Source organism: Pyrus communis, chromosome 4, assembly GCF_963583255.1.
Source record: "Pyrus communis chromosome 4, drPyrComm1.1, whole genome shotgun sequence".
Classification (NCBI taxonomy): Eukaryota; Viridiplantae; Streptophyta; class Magnoliopsida; order Rosales; family Rosaceae; genus Pyrus; species Pyrus communis.
The window spans coordinates 13,187,691-13,204,968 of NC_084806.1; the positions used below are offsets into that span (position 1 = coordinate 13,187,691).

The 17,278-nt window shown below is 36.9% G+C and overlaps 3 protein-coding genes across 4 annotated transcripts; all 3 read right to left on the reverse strand.

Moving 5' to 3' along the window:
• Positions 1–351: 351 nt before the first annotated feature.
• Positions 352–2,526, reverse strand: LOC137732035 (calmodulin-like protein 11). 2 transcript variants are annotated; one of them, XM_068471326.1, is made up of 4 exons: positions 2,292–2,526; positions 1,956–2,113; positions 1,756–1,836; positions 352–703 (listed from the first exon to the last, which is right to left on the reverse strand). In XM_068471326.1, the coding sequence occupies exons 1-4, from the start codon at positions 2,398–2,400 to the stop codon at positions 566–568; spliced, it is 486 nt and encodes a 161-aa protein (XP_068327427.1). In that variant the 5' UTR covers positions 2,401–2,526; the 3' UTR covers positions 352–565. The 2 variants fall into 2 exon arrangements, with proteins under 2 accessions (XP_068327427.1, XP_068327428.1); XM_068471327.1 differs by having other exon boundaries at positions 2,325–2,524.
• Positions 2,527–4,500: 1,974 nt separating this feature from the next.
• On the reverse strand, positions 4,501–7,575 carry LOC137730981 (2-methyl-6-phytyl-1,4-hydroquinone methyltransferase, chloroplastic-like). The gene is made up of 3 exons (XM_068470009.1): positions 6,748–7,575; positions 6,019–6,325; positions 4,501–4,966 (listed from the first exon to the last, which is right to left on the reverse strand). Exons 1-3 carry the CDS (start codon positions 7,320–7,322, stop codon positions 4,811–4,813), a joined length of 1,038 nt encoding a protein of 345 aa, XP_068326110.1. The 5' UTR covers positions 7,323–7,575; the 3' UTR covers positions 4,501–4,810.
• A 291-nt stretch (positions 7,576–7,866) lies between these two features.
• Positions 7,867–11,410, reverse strand: LOC137730962 (protein LIKE EARLY STARVATION, chloroplastic). Its single transcript, XM_068469983.1, has 4 exons — positions 10,787–11,410; positions 9,678–10,330; positions 8,706–8,896; positions 7,867–8,518 (listed from the first exon to the last, which is right to left on the reverse strand). Exons 1-4 carry the CDS (start codon positions 11,304–11,306, stop codon positions 8,143–8,145), a joined length of 1,740 nt encoding a protein of 579 aa, XP_068326084.1. The 5' UTR covers positions 11,307–11,410; the 3' UTR covers positions 7,867–8,142.
• Between the last annotated feature and the right edge of the window lie 5,868 nt (positions 11,411–17,278).

A 17,278-nucleotide genomic window follows, 5' to 3' on the forward strand; every position in this document is an offset into this window, starting at 1 on the left:
AACAACTTCCACGTCATTATTTTCTTTTTGTACATTTCTAATTTTTTTAACAAAAATATCATCTACACTAAAGGATAAAGAGTGGGTTAAACCTCACAATGAGCTAGCAATAATGTGGTTTAAATTCGTATTTGTCTAGAATCGAACCTAAGAGCTCTCACTTATCAATGAAAGGAATATCACCAGATCGTAATACTAAGTGACTGTATATTTCTACTTTTGAATTGAGCAAATCAAAAGAAAATCTATAAAATAAATATAAAGGAGTGTACAGAAGAGAAAAATTGGGCATAAATCATTCTAAAATTGGAATGAAATGAATACAAAACAGACGTAGATAAATATATCCCATAGAACAAAGATTTTGATACATCATCACATTGAAACACACCATGATATTGACTAAGTAGAAATTGAAAAAGAATTACAATGTGGAATTGAACAAATCAAAGGGTACAAGTCAAGTCCTCCTACGTTTTTGGTCATTTGACAACACGAATACAAGTTTATATTGCCTGAGGGCTAGTGAGGATGAATTTGAATGAGAGAATTTTGTTTAAATGTATCATCCAATGGTCATCATCATCTTCACAAATTCATCGTAATTCACTTGTCCATCACCGTCCAAATCTGCTTCCTTGATCATCTGCTCGACCTCTTCGTCCGTCAATTTTTCCCCTAGATTGATCATTACATGCCTCAGCTAAAAAAAAGCAAGAACAAGAACAAACACGATATGTGAAGGGTTACATTATGTTGGCAATAAAATGTCCATGTGGAAAATAATATAAACATTGTCTAATGAAGGTTTGGTTAGTGTTCATTGCATGGGAAAAAGGTACAGGGAATCAAGATACGGATGGATCCTCATAATGAGAAATTTTTTTATGACAGAAATACGAGTGGTACACCATGTGTTTTTATGTAAGTGGTAGAAAATCTTATTTTTTAAGTTATTAACTTTTTAACATACATATCTCATCATTTGTATAATAACACGTGATATACCATCCTGTATGCCAATCACACTGAAAAATTTCTTCCGAAAGAACTTGGGTTAAAAGGATGTGATTTACTTGGATTAAATATTGGGAATTATTTCACGAATACCCAAATAAAACATTTTATAAGCAAGCATTAGCATCACTTAAGCTATATGATTCTCCCCAGTATTTTTCTAAGTGCATCTTATCAGAAACCATGCTGGCAATCCCTGCTACCAATGCTAGAAATTTAAAGTCAGTGCAGTGAAGCCATCACTCATTCTGAATTTGGAGGTGGCCTCTCACTGCTCAATAGCTGAAAGCTTGTTTAGGCCACTAGTTGGTATTATTAATATTGTTTATTGAGATAACAGAATTTAAATGCAGATGTAAACGCTCTTAATTGCTTGCTTGAGTTATAAACTCCATGCAAGTAATTGTCCTTTAGAAACCAATGTAACATTGTCTTCATATGTGACAGTTTCTTCAATATATGTTTTTGAGTCTCATAACTATGTCTTGGTGCTAATATGTTCTAAATTCTAGTGCAACACTATGAATAATCATTTCAAACAAATGAAAAACATGTTTTGTTTTGTGAGCAAAATTGTCACATATGTAAACAGACAACCGTCTTATTGGCAAGTGCATTTTATTTGATAAATGCAAATTAAGCTGATAAAAATTAACCCTTCATCCAGTTAATTAACTTTTTGTAGAGAAAATGTTGCTAAAAATTTAATTAATCAGATGAAATTTTTATTATGTTTACCTCAGTAGCTGAAATATAACCATTCTGATCCTTGTCAAATACTTTGAAGGCCTCTTTGAGCTCCTCCTCTGCATCAGTTTCCTATTGAAAAAGAAATCATACAAACATAATTCAGAACATTTAAATAACATTTCAGCCTAATTAATTTTTATATAGTCAAATTATATGTATCTGCAATGCCATGCGCATATATTATATACCTTCATTTTGTTTGCCATTAAGCTCAAGAACTCTGCAAACTCTATGGTTCCATTTCCGTCAACGTCCACTTCGCTTATCATGTCCTGAAGCTCCTTCTCCGTCGGATTCTGATCCAGAGACCGAATCACCGTGGCCAGTTCATCCACAGTAATGCAACCTAATAAAACACATATTCAAAAATATTTTCCGTCAATGCCGGTTCATGGTTATCAAACGAGTGCTTAGTTTTTGTGCATACACTGCCAAATCTGAGAAGGTAAAAAAAAACTATATATAGCTGTCTAATGCTAGAACATGTTATATGTGTGTGTATATTACAGAGAATAAATACTAACCAAGAATGGAGGATATGATAGTAGGAAACTCACCATCTCCATCCTTGTCAAATAGACAAAATGCTTCTTTAAACTCAACAATCTGTTCTTCGCTTAGTACGTCTGCCATCTTCTTCTTCTTCTTCTTCAAGTTATACAACCAACCTCCCAAGTCTAGAGAGATAACGAAAGAGCTCTAGAGAAGAGTTTTAGAGAGAGAGAGAGAGAGAGAGAGAGAGAGAGAGAGAGAGAGAGAGAGAGAATGTTGAGTATAGCTCAATCTTAGCTGGGTTTAAGTAGGAAGAAGTCCTCCTCCATTGGGGTATTTAATAGGCAACTGAAAGCACATTTTTATTGTTTAAGATTTAATAAACTAATATCTAACAATAATATGTAAGAAGAAGAAGAAAGTGAAATTCAAGAAAAAGGTGGTCAAATCAATGCTTATATATGCATGACTGGAATTTGTTGTTATAGTCATGGCTTTATTGAAAAAGAATCATACGACTTTTAAATCTTTGGCTTAGTTAGAGGGAGGGAAAAAACACAAGTATATATAAATATGGGGTTCCATATTTTAAAAATCCAATCGTTTAATTTAATTTAATTTAATTTTTTTTATCTTTCTAAAGATCATGTCTACTTAATATCATTCACATTTGAAATCATATTACGTTGAATTAAATGATAGTCGTTTTAGTATTTATTTACAATACTGTATTCGTTTATTTTCTTCATTATAAATGAAGATATCGATTATTTTGAATTTGTCTAATTTTTTTACGAAAATAATCTATAGCAATGAATTAAACTATAAACTGTTGGAATCTTTGAAAATTTTAAACCGTATATATAGGTATAGAAACTTTTAGGGCAGAAATGGTAGTTGCTTGACTGTAAATGCAGATGAATAAATATAAGGATGGACAGCTGTAAGGGTTTGATGTTTGGGAGACAAGGGGCATTCAAAGAGCATGACGCTAAAGGGTATGGGGAGGTGTGTAAATTGCTCCCACATTCACATTTTCAACCCCAAAAAGCACGCTGCGTTGCTTGCTGGCACGAGGAGGCCAGGACTAACATCTTCTTACTTGTATCTTGTCGTTTTAATTTTTCAGCTCTTTCTTATTCTGATATGTCGTACCACAATTCCAACTGTTTGATTTTTATTTAAATGATTTAGTTTCACATTTATTTTAACTTTTTTCATAGTTAATATTTAAATTACGTAAATTATAAACATTTTGAATTACCGTGATATTGGAGGATGAGAATAAAAACTAAAAACGAAAAAAACGAAAATGGGCGAGCCGAAAGGTCGCTAGCACCCTTAGATTTCGAATACATAATACAATAATATTGGTTGGTATTTTCAACGCGTTTATATAGATGGTGTCTGCATTTTGCAAGTACGTTTTGCCTTTAGAAAAGGTCCAATAGGTTTTCCAAAACTGCAAAGGACAAAAAATATGGAACATGCTTCATTAAATAAAGGAAATGAAAGCTTAGCATTCAACATAACACTTATCGTGGTTCACACCATAAATGTCACTCCTTTATCAATGAATTAATATATATATATATATATATTTTTTTTTTTGCTTGCGAACCAAATCATGGCACGGCAAATTGAAAATCAGAACATCGGATGCAATGGTGAATGCTTTTATCTGCTTGAGCTAAAACACCTTGAAAATTTTCATATCGACTAGATGCACTTATTTACTATCACATAAGGCATACATTTACGTAGAACTTAAAATTTGGGGTTGAATGTTTCTTTGTTAGTTTTTCTATCGTGTTATTAGAGAACTCAAATTTTGATTACCTGTAAAACCAACTTCCATTGACTCTTCTAGTACTTGAAACCCACGAACACTTCAATTGTGTTCATCATCTTCCGGCTAAAAAGCATTGACACATTCCAACTTTGCCAAAGACTACCACAGTCAAGTCACCTTCATGTAAAATTACAAATCACCCTGTAATTAGTAAAACCTGGTGAAATAACATGCTCCCTGCTTCGATAGAAATGTAGAGTACCGGACCCGATTCTACAAGGTCCAAGTCTTCGAACCAAAACCGACTCCTCAAGACTTACCAGGACTCCACCATCCCACAGAATCTGTTCAATGGCATCCACTGTTTCATTGGCAATCAGATCACGGCTAACATTTCATTAAGGAAAACAAAAATTACGGCTAACATAAAAACTAATAAGTAGGTCAGGAGCAAAGAAATTTGTTCCTTAAATTTATCCCATTTCTAAGGCGTGAATGGATTGACGGCGTTAAAAACCAGTGAAATGAAATGTGTTGACATAATAAACGACGACACTATGGATCAAGTAAGTCACTTGCACAACGCAGTTCCAAAAAACTTAAGCAGTAAAGGTGCATCCCCGCAGCACAAATGCCTAGAGGCATGTATGTCAAATGGAATAGATTATCTTAACTGGCTAGCTTCACAGCAAACGGGGGAAAGATGGATGCAAACTCTAGGAATTGCTGACAATCCCTTCACATTTTGTAACTCCCGTTTCAGATAGGTTGGCCTTGTGGAACGACTTGATCTTTAATCCACATGTAAATTGGAACCAGCACATAGTAAGCTCCCGCAGTTGCACCGAGAATGAGCCGAAAAAGAAACACCAAGGGATTCGCAGGCTTCCTTACGTCCTCCACCTTTGGACCAAGCTGCACCAAGGAAAACATCGTAAAATGTGACAAGTAAATGTATCAAGGTGAAAATAAGCTTCCTAATATAAATCTACAGCATCTTCTGCTGAAAGTTGAATTGATAATCATCTAGGTACGTGTGTAAAACTAAAACCTCAATAGCACAGTTGAGCAACTTCTGATTAAATGGTCCTTACCTGTAACTACTCACAAAAAGAAGTGTCCTCAAATTTTCTTTTGAACTAAATCTAGTATGCGCCACATCTTCATTGTAGACCGTCATATGATCTCAATCCTAAAATCTTAGATTGTATTAAGTCGCATTGCTTCTTCCTGTTTTCGGTAATTGTGTTTAAAATCAACCAAAACCAGCGTTGTCACCACCAGCACCACTACTATTTACCAGTTGTTGCCAAATACCTTTACCACAGCCACTCGAAAACCCCCACCAACATCACTTTTTCCGCTAATTCAAGCACCATCGTGACTGCCCCAAAGTCACATCTGACATTACGATTTCCTCCAGCATCACCATTTATGTCACAATCACCACCATTGTCACACACTGACACTCGTAGCTAAGCTAGTACAAGAACTGACCACCATAACCTCCACGACCAAACAACAATTTCTATGGTTGTGTTTAAATTCCCACATATTTACTGTTTCCGGTAGAATTTTGAAACAATTATGAAGAAATAGGAGATAAAAAAAACTCCAATGACATTCTTGCAGCCACCTCCACCTCCATGGCCAATTGCTTCTTGTACCACAACCGACCACTATAGTCGTGTTTAATTTCCAAACACATCTAGTTTCCAAAACAATTTGGACACAAATATTAAAACAAAAAAGCATTAAGTTTTAAGAAAACAAGAACATGGAAAGACAAATGTATGCAAACATGCTATCAGGGTAATATGCAGAATCCATGTCATATCACCTTCTGTGGAACAAACTTCATTCTTAAGGTGCCAGCTCGAAAATAGAATATTGCCGCCTCTAGACAAAATATTTCAAGAGTATAGCAACAAGCAAGTCTCTAATTTGAATTGGAAGAAATATATTACCTGAAGAGGGGAGTCCCCACTTAAGGGCTTCACACCTGTCACAGAGCAACCCATAATCAAGCCATGGCGGCGGACACCACGGTACCATTTTGGACCAATCCTTTTCAGTTGAACATCTTTGAAACCAGCATTTTTGAACCACTCAATGTACTCCTCCTCCTTTGGGAAGAGCATCCACACATCTGCAAAGAAACGAGACAGCCGAAAAGTTGGGTACACGGGGCCTATGAGGCAAGCCTTTCCTCCTATTTTTAGTACCCTGTATGCTTCCTTGATTCCACGCTGTGGGTCGGGCCAGTACTCAATACTGAGGAACAAAATAATGAAATGGTATAAGATAAACAGAACCAACACCAGCATGTAGACTACACATTTTGTATAGTATTACAGCACCATCACTGTAAACATATGCTTTGTTTTGGAATACACCAAGTTTTAAGAATTGTAAAACGTAATATTCCCTTCAATTTTTCTTTGCAATAAGTACTAATCCTTCCATTAATTAAGATTAACCACATAACCAGTATATAATCCTTCTCATTCACCTCAATGAAATCTGACATAAGCAATAATAATCTTGGCTACATTTAGGATAAGATCGAAGTTCCAATCACAAAACTCATCTGAAGTTCACACAAATAACTCCATTGCTCAAAACCCCACTTGAAATTGCTTTAAATGGCAACAGAAGACACAGATTACAGGAAGCAAAACAAGCAGAAGTGTTACCTTCCAGCAGAGACATATCGATCTGCATAATCGGTTGGGAACGGCAGATCCTCCGCATCCCCTTCAATGATCTTACATTCTTTCAAGGGCTCCTTCTCCTTAGCCTTGGCAAGCTGGTGCGGCGATTGGTCGAGAATGGTCACATTCTTGGCATCCACATGCTTAACAATGCCAAGAGTCGTAAACCCAGTTCCACCTCCAACATCCACCACCACCATATTCCTATCGTAAAGATCCGCGGGCTCGAGCGCATCATTCCGCATATCCTCAGTCCAATGCCCCGGGTTTATAACATGATCATACACTATAGACAAAAACCTATAGAACCAGAAAGCCTCCTGCTTGTGCTGGATGAACCTAGGCTGGGAAGCAGGCCTCGAAGATGACATACTGCATATGGGTCCCACCAAAGTTCTGGTCTTTTGACTCCTGCAGCCATAGCTCACTAAACCCTTGTGCGAAAAACCCCCATAAGGGTAATTTTTCCCACCAGACCCTAAGCCGTTTGGTGCTACTGCTACTATTCCATTGACAAGCTTGAGATTCTGAGGTCCGTAGAGCATCGAAATCGCCATTTTCCGATAAAAGAAGGAAAAACCACAATTTTGAACAGGTAAATTTACACTTGTTGTCACTGATTACTGGAAACTAAGGTGAAAAATTGCAGTGAGGATTGAGATTTAAAGTGAAGTGGGCATGCGAGCAGCAAACGTTGTGGACTGCTGGTAATTGGAACGGTGGGAATTCATATATGCCAGGATCGACAAGGGAAAGGATTGGGAAATTGGAAGGGTTACAGGCAGAGAGTGTATATGTGTGAGTGACTCTAGGTCCAACGCGCGCCACATGTTGCGGCACTACCGCTGTTGCCCATCGTTATCTGGTGTACGGCCAATACGGCGACGTATTATTCAATCAGTATGGGACAAAGCATTTAGTGCTTCATTGGGGTAGTTGTCAGTCATGTGACATTTGCATAGGGACCAATCTTCACTCTAGCAATTTATTTTCAAGTGACATGATAGGATAAAATTGACTTGTCCCGTTAATTTTGTTGAAAAAGTGAGAGAGTTTAATTCTTCTTGTTTAATTGCAAGGACTAGTAAATTACGCATGGTGTAAATCGGAACGATTGAAATTTTGTAGAACCAAGTGAAACTTAAACCGCATGACCAGAATCATACTTGGGCCTTTGTAAGCAATTCCTTCAAACAATACCCAGAATCGGAACTCTCTTCTGAGATTAGATATGCAGTGGAAGTGGAACCAAACAATACCTTCAGAGTAAAGCTTACAAGTGATATCACACTATATTATAACTCCATTCATTATTTAGGTAAGGGGACCCTACGATTGTGTATATAGGCGGCCTTTGCAGTTACCACAGATGCCAGTCTATGACATCTCGGATGGCTTTGGAACTTCCCGCAGCTTGACTGAGTTTTCGAAGCAGTGGTAGAACCCGAAGTGGGGGAATCTCTCATACCATGTGTCTTGCTGCTCATGTGTATCCCAGTGCTCGCCGCTGCTGCTCTTCCCATACTTGTGAACCCACCCACTACCATTGTGGCCCTCGCCCCATGTCCGGTTCCAGCGCTCTCCAAACTTACCTTCCCACCATGTTTCCCCCTGCTTCACGCCGTGACCATTTGGATCAAAATGTTCATCCCATTTGTCACCCCATTTTGCCCAGCCATCACCCTCACAGCGCTCAGCCCATTTGTCAGTGTATTTTTCGCTGCCACCATGTCCATCATACTTTTCGCCCCACCTGCAACAGATGCAAAGCATGTCAAGATAAGAGCACGTTGATTGACATATCTGCAGGAATATTACAATTTCTTGAAATCTACTGCCATGCGGAAACAATTTGACCGGACGGCACGAATAAATGAGACAATGTTACTGGGGGCATGGCATCGAACAGTTAATCAATTTAATTTCAGGGAGTTTGGTACCTTTCATGCCAGATGTGAGCATGACCAGCCTCAAGGGGTGTGTTTGGGTCAATACTACACCACTTATGAGCCCATTTCTCTGCCTGGCCTGAGGCATCATAGTGTTCCTTCCATTTCTCGTGCCACTCATCGCCTCTACCATTCTTTCCCCACTTGTCTGCAGTTTTCTCCATATGCACAAGTCCACAATTCTGCAATCAAATCAAAACTTTCTGTTCAGTTTGTTCTAAGATTTGTAACATTCATATTCTCATCAGACGAAACTAACATGCCCAAAAATGATAACACGACAAGAGATGACAGCTTTCCATGCATCTTAAAATCATTAAAAATAGACTATGCCTACAGAGATGCAGACAGATAGAGGGCCAGGGTTCTAAAACACATTGAAGACGGTTCGCGTACATTCAATATGTTCTGCCAGTTGGTGCAAGGAATAGGCATCCTCCCACAATCATGAAAGCATGAGGGTTTTCGGTGTAAAACAACATTTTTTAACCAAAACATTTCATCGCCAAATCAAACCTAGCACAATTCATCTCATAAATTCATTTGGAAAATGAGTTAATAGACTCTAGGACCACTCTCTGAAAAATAATATCAACTCTGTTGGCAATAGCAAAATTGTTGTTGAGAAGTCAATGGTACGACAAATAAACTAATTGCTACATAAAACTTCTTATGGCAATCCTGTTGATGGAACACTGCATTTCTAAGGGGCATTTCCTCGCTTTTATGAACAGGAGCCTGCATTACATAGATTAATATAATTTATAGCTCAAAAACTACACAAATTGAAACAAATTCTAAAAGTATGTCGAGGAAGCAATTTAGACTTGCAATCACAGCAGAAGCTAGGTAGGGTTGTTTCTGACTGGAAAGCAAAGCTAAAATCCATTAAGATTGTGATATTGAAAAAGAAGGGGAGAAACATTTAAATTTAGTTTGAAGTAGCAGTGTGTGTGGAATAACCTGCCACATAGATTCCGTCCAAAATTCACGCCAGACATTTCCAGTTGCATCACGACCCAATTTTTCTGAACCAAGCTCCTTGTGACCAAACTCATCCGCAGCCTCCCAGTACTTATCTTGCCATTCAGTAACTTGGTCAGCACTAACACCTCTGGTCATTGTCCATTTGCAAATCACCCCATCAGGCCTTTGCTCAATTCCAGATTCCTTCCACCACTTAGATCCATCTGTATTCACTCCATATGATGACACCTCATCCACCGCATCAAGAGCTTGAGCTGCCTCTGCTGCATGTGCTGAAAACTCATCACCAAGTTCATGTTCCTCTTTCGGGGAAAGTGCCCCAGAGACGTCCACTTTCTCAACCTCCATCAGTGACTGGAGAGGAGGAAGAGGAGGGTTTCGATTGGGTTCTTGAAGCTTACTCTCTAAGGGAATTGAGAGATAATCCACAGATCGCTCTTTCTCCAACACAGGATTGCTGACATTTAGCTGTGCTGAAGTTTTCATTGCTGTTGGCAAGTCAATGACATCGTCTGAAACTTTATCACTAACCTGAGGGGGTTCCCAGGACCAAAAATCAGGACCTGGAGTCCAGGTTCCTGAAATTTCCGATTGAGGCACTGGCACAACTACACTCCTAATCTGTGCTCCTGTTGAAATTAAATTTTTTTGATAACGAAATGCTCAAATTACTGACATGCAAGTTATAAGAAACAAAAACAAAAAGTATTCAATTCAATTGATCACAAAATTCAGATGCTCATCCACTACCTTCTAAAAAAATACCGACATATGTTACAAATTCACAACTCTAACTTTTACAAAGCCATTTACAATTTGATATAATGCGATCTCCGTGAAACAATAATCCCATCAGCATCCAAAACATATGCAGGATATCAAACTCTAACTTTTTTGTTCTTGGAAATTCTGGACTTTAATTAGCAAATAAAACAGTGATCAATATTTCTCGATAGCATCAAATGTACCTCAAAACTATACCTATCTTTATCTTCATTATCCCAAATCAAATTCCCATATTTAAACAAACAATCAGAAATTCAAATTGCCTAATTAAAAATAAAAAACAATGTCCAAATCTTTACCTTCTTGACGAGCCCCAATTGTTCCGTCACCACCCCCGCCACTCCCACCACCGGAACCTCCGCGATCCCCCGCCTCAGTCCTCAACTCCTTATTCTTGTCCTCCAAAATGGCGCGAGCAGCCGCGATCGCGGCCGCAGCTCGATCAACAACCTGCATTCGCTGAACCCGGTCCCTTTCCTCCTTCGAAACCTCCAGAATCTTTTGGAACTCCTCGCTCTTCTTCTCCAATTCCTCAACAGGCTCCACACTCTGATCATCAACATCGATTTTTGCAGAGTTCTCAACGATCCTTTCGAACTCGGCGACCTTCTTGTCATTCTCGACGGCCTTCTTCCACATGCCGAGGTACGAGTCCCCACCATCGGAAACCCTAATCCGCAAACTTTCCCTGCCTGTAATTTTGGCTCTCCCAAACGGCGCCATTTTGAGGGATTCTAGCGGAAGAATGAGCGGGTGTTTGTGCTTGTGGAGGTAGAAATGGGCGGCGCGTGGAGCACAGGCGCCGAGCTGAGACGCCATTTCGTGCGGTGGCGGGAAAAGCGGTTGCCTGTTGGCGGAGAGAGTGGAGAGAGTGGAGCGAGCGAGCGAGGAGACTTGAGTTACTGGAGAAGAAGAGACAAGTGGCGGTGGATATTTCAAGTGTTTATTTTATTTTATTTTATTATTATTATATATTTTTTTTCCTGCTTTTTGATAAAAAAAGAGGAACAGGTGCCGTGAGATTGGAGGAAGGTTTTGGGTGCGTTTAATTGATAGTACGTGGACACGTGGCGGGAACGAGAGAGCGATAAGGACGGTGAGTGACGGAAAAGGATGGTGACGTTGGATTCAAAATCCCGAGAGCCTCGGACCGTCCACGACTTGGATCCTGAGGCAAATTGAGATAAGGAAAAAATTTGTAACTTAAATGATCTATAAATAATAAAAAGAAACACATTTATTCAAAATTAAGTAATAATTTTTTTTTAAGCAAGTACGATATTCATTAAAGCAAACAGAATGCATACAAAATAAGGGTAGTGTGCTAGTTCTTTGGTACCTTGACATTTATCCAATAAAATTAAGATCATCTCCAATGGTTGGGCTAAAAGCCAAATTTTTTAGCCCGAAAAATTTAGGTTTTAGCCCAGAAACAGTTTTTCTGTTCCAATCGTTATAGCCTAAAATTTTAGCCCGAGATTATTAAAGAATGAAATTAGGCTATTTTTTTTGTTAATTTTTTTTTAAAATAAATATGTAGATCATCGTAAATTAATTTTATAAACATTTTAATCTAAAAAAATTAAAATTCCAATAAATATTGAGTGGAGTCCACTCCGATTTCTGGGCTAAATTTTGGGGGGAATTTGACATTGGTTTAGCATTTAGCATTTAGCACAAAATTTCCCCTTGGGTTGGAGTGGGTTTGGGGGGAAATTTTGGAGGGTAATTTGGCTTTTAGCCCACCATTAGAGTTAATCTAGTAATAATTTAATTATTAGTATTTACGTTATTCAGCAACAAATTTTATAATGAACTTAATTTTTCTAATATTATGGACAAATAGTATGCTCAATTATACATTGATTGTTATGTCCAATCAATAAAAATAGCATGATGACAGAATAGGCCTTAATGTTAAAGTACAAGAAAAGTTGATGTCGGCAAAATAATGGGATTTCAAATGTTTTAATATTCTGATCAATTAGACATTGATCAAACTAAGAAAAGTTGATGTCGACAAATAGTATGCTCAATTATACACTGATCGTTATAATGCATCTTCTACTTTTAATAATCTGATCAAAATTCAATTGTTTTATTCACTTGTTTCACGATTCAATCCAATATTAAGTAATCAATTCAAAAAAAAAAAAAAAAAAAAAGGATCAATTCAACTATATTGTATGTTGTTTCATTTGTTGTTTTAAGAGTACCAAAAGAGTGGTAATTCAACAAGGCATATATTCTTCACATCAAATTTATCGACAGAGCATATATAAGGGTTACGCCAATTTGCAACAAACTCCTCTCCCCGTAAGTTAATTACAGTCTAAATTTGCAAGGGCTCCAACTCCTTGATGCCGCAATCTAATCTACCAAGGCTCACATACGTATTCGGATTGAACATATGAAATTTTGGAGCAACACACAATTATTTGTATTGTGTAATAGTTGAGCAACATCAAACGATCTTCATTACCTCTTGTTGAGTAATTCCCAAGATATCTATTCCATTCTTCCAATTACTCATGCAAAATCAAGTGAGCAACTTTCCGCTACCAGAATTTGAACCAAAAACTCAAATTTCAATTTTTACATTGGCTCATAGATAAATTTGTCGACTATTAAGAAAAAGAAAACATACATACCATTATATGGTCTCAACTCTCAACCACAGTGTTAATCTCACTTGAAGACAACAAGTGGCTCAATTACATATTGGTTAAGGGGTGTATTCTCACTCACCACCCTCAAGTGATGATAACGCTCACAACCCTATTTATTTCCGTTGGATGTCGTTGGATGAGTATATATAAGTCCAGAAAGGATGATATTGGCGTCCAAGTACTCCACATTCGCTAAACATTTGAATTCAGTTTTAGACCTAACTTCTTTCACGCAACACAATTCTACGGTAGTTTTTAATGGCTAGGTCGATTTGAGTGGTTCGACATATACCAAGATATTCAAGAAGGAAATAAGTGTAGTGAGTGTTGCTGGGAAATATTTCCTGTCGGGCCATGCAAGTTAAGCTGGGAGCATGACAAGAAATGGTGCCAATGACGATTTCCATAAGTGGAATGATCATGCAAACTGATTATTTTACCAAGTCTTAGTTACTTTTATGTTCACAAGTAATGGATTGTCTTGATAATTACGGTCTTTTCACTCAATTCACTGCTTCTTGGATTCAAACCTTCTCCCTATTCATAATTTAGAATATCCCTTGTAATAAATTTAAAAAAAAAAAAAAAAAAGGTATCTTCAATAAATTAATTTAAGGGGTTTCCGAAATTCGATAGTTGTTTCCAAATCCAAATGAAGATATTATCTTTGATGTGTTAACAAAGTTATAAACAAAGGTTCTCGAAATAATAAAAGCTTAAAAGTAGCTCGGAAAAAGGATTTTGGGTTTGATGATGAGGAAGAAGAAACTTAACAAAGTTTTAGGCAACTTATCACAACTGGTGCTCTTGTTGTTTTAGTTGATTTTAATTGTTTTTCTTCAAATTTATCCAGATCCTATTGGTGGTCACAATTATCCATGTGAGTGTTGGAACTCTTTGTCAGTATGAAAATATTTTTGGAAGCTTTGAGTAGGCATTAGGCTCTTTTAAATGAGTTATTTGTTATCGTCACGCGTGCCACTATTAGCCAAAATCATCATAAAGGTTAAACAATTTTATTCTTAGATTGTGAACTTGCCCAACAAATAAATTGAGCTTCTAATCAGAGGATTGTGTATAGATGTGTTAAATTTTTGTTAAGTTCTTTTCCATGCCTTTTTAAGGTAAGGACTTTAATTATTTTCTTTGTGTATGCCAAGTGATAATCATAAACTGATCGAGTCTTGGTTCAACTCAGTATGCAATTCTCATATAAATGTAAGAGCAAGATTTATGACGAGTTATACGAAAATGAAAATGCACGAAGAAAAGGGAGTTATATACTTATCAAATATTCAATGACGAAGTAATAACTTGAAAGGAAATGCAAAATACAAGCGATTAGGAAAAGATTAAACCTATTCGGGCAAGTTCCTACTACTACTCGGGCAAGTTTTTTCTAGTAACTAAAGTGCTTTGAAATGAAGTTTTTATATAGGAAATCGATAATACATGCAATGTACAGGAGATTGTAAAAAAAAGAAGGCTGCATAGCTTTAAAGTCTTTTTCATGTGAAGAGTTCGGTATCTTTGTCTTCTGCCTTTTTGCTTTTTTTTTTATAAAATAGACTTTCCTTCTAGTTTAAGCCTTTCCTTCTTCGATTAATCTGATTTTAACCCAGTTGCTTATGTGACTCTTGTTGGAGAATAAGAATTTACATTGAAACTTAGCTTTTATCCACCATGAACTGCCAAAAAAATGCTATCGGAAAGCACTTTTGTTCTATAAAATCGACAAAGTCAACTTTGAAGAGGGTCTTGTTACCCATAAATACCCATTAGTACCTTCAACTGAGAAATACCCATTAGTGTGAAAGAGGGTATTGTCACCCATATATGTCATGTGTAAAGTACTTGGAAATCTTCGAGCATGCACATCGTTCATTTTGTTTAAAAATAAATACTCAATAGTTCCTTGAATTGAGAAATAAATGGATTGGACCTTGGTCAGACCCAATGCTCAAGTTCTTTCCAATAACCATTATCAAAGCACTCAATCTAGCCGCTGCAGAACGTAACTGCACTGGTGCAGGGCTTGCACCACAAATCTTTTTCACTCGTAGAGAGATTTTTCATTGTGTTCATATCCAGAATAAAGGACGGTATGTCTTATGTTATTATGCAAGTGGAGAAAAGTTTTTTTTTTCAAACATCTCTCCACTTGCATAATAATATATGACATATGTGCACGTGTTCCAAGCACATTGAAAAAACATTTTCGATTCCAAGTAAACATTACGCTACCATCTGTGCTCAAAATTATGTCTATAAACATATTACTTTCCAAAACAATAATAAAACTTTGTTAGAAGTCGAATAATGCCACCGTCTACTGAACCATCTTTTTACCCACGTACCACATCATGACTAACATAATAACCTGCAAAAGTCGCCGTTGCGATATTACCACTGCAAGGCTAACAAGTTTTCCAATTGATGAGGGCAAAACATTGATGGCAGTGTCGGATAGATCCAAGTTTGTTAAGCATTCCATAATAGTCCTAATCCGGGGAAATACCGGAACATTCTACAACCCCCAAGATTTATATATTTTGCAGATTTCAAATTGATGACTTTTGGAAACCTACAAAGGTTACGGCATCCTTTAATACTCAAGGCAGCAAGATTACTAAGGTTTCCAACAGATTCATGAACCTCAACTAAACTTGTATAGTAGTTTAGATTCAAATCCTCTAAATTTGGGAATCCAGAGGCGTCGGGGAATTTTTCTAGCATTTCACAAAATTCCATATTGATATATTTCAGATTTTTCAACCCCTGTAATGAAAAAAAAAAAAAAATTGTAAATATTTGGAAACTAAAGGATCACATGATAAAGTCTTTATCATAAAGATCAAAGAAAACCACAACCTAGTTCCAAAGTATGTGAGTGTGTGTGTGTAATGTCTTGACATAAAAAAGGATGAAAACAGATTTAAAACAGTACCTTGAATCTATCCCCCAGTTTTGACATGCGGCTGTGAGGCATATTGAGTTCAACAAGCTTCTTTGGATGAAGATTTAGTGGCAAAGATTGGAATGGGAATTTCGGCCAATCAATAAACCTTAACTCACTTGGTAGGTAGCCAATGTCTCCAGAAAAGTGTGCATTGCTGTTTATAAACATTTTAAAATATCTCATCTCTGAGAAGGTTGAAGTAGTTGCACTCAATGATGTCCCATCAAGATCGGGAAACTTTACAATGATGCTCTTAATTTTTCTAGTTCCCTAATAAAAAAAACAGTATTAGAACAAAGAAAATTCTATATCAAAAAAAAAAACAAGTTTTCCATAGTCTTAATAACAAAGAAAATTTTGTGTAAGTTGCTACTTCTAGAAATATATATGTATAGAAATGTAGATACTTACTGTGTCTGCCATTAGAGCTTGATATATGTCCTCGTGAAACCACAATCTGCTACGTTCTTCGGGTTCATCTGGCGACTCTTGGCGAACTACTTCTTTACTCATTTCTTCTATTAAGTCATGCATCCATATATGATTTTCTTCATTAATTTTTAAGAGTGCCTTTTCTTTGAGTATTCTGATACCATTCTTGGGGTTCAGGCAACAACCTTCTAGTATTTGTATCACATGGTCCTTATTTTCACCTTTAGAGAAGCACGCGATGTCAAGAAAAACTTCTTTCACTGGATTTTCCAATGAATTATAACTTATCTTCAGAGTTTCTTGAATGCTTGCATTTGGAACTTTTTTGTAACCATCTAATGCATCTTGCCATTCCTCTGTACTTCCACAACAGAAAACTGAACCTAAAATTGATAGAAGAATGTTAGGTAATTTGACTAGCCCACCATACTGGATTGATTCTTCTCTAACATTTTCCAGAAAACAACTACCTTCAAACCTATTGGCCACCAAATTATAAACAGCTCTAACTATGGTTGTCTTACCTATTACACCAATGCCCCATATGCCTACCATACAAACATCATTTTTCTCAACCCTTAAAAGATTGTCCACATCATGCACACGAGACTTGATTCCAACTGGGTACTTTGCCACATTAAGATTGGTAAGATTTAATAAATGTACTGAAATCTCTTCAATGAATTTAGATTCATATCTGTAATTTAAAAGAAGACAAAACATTTAGTTCA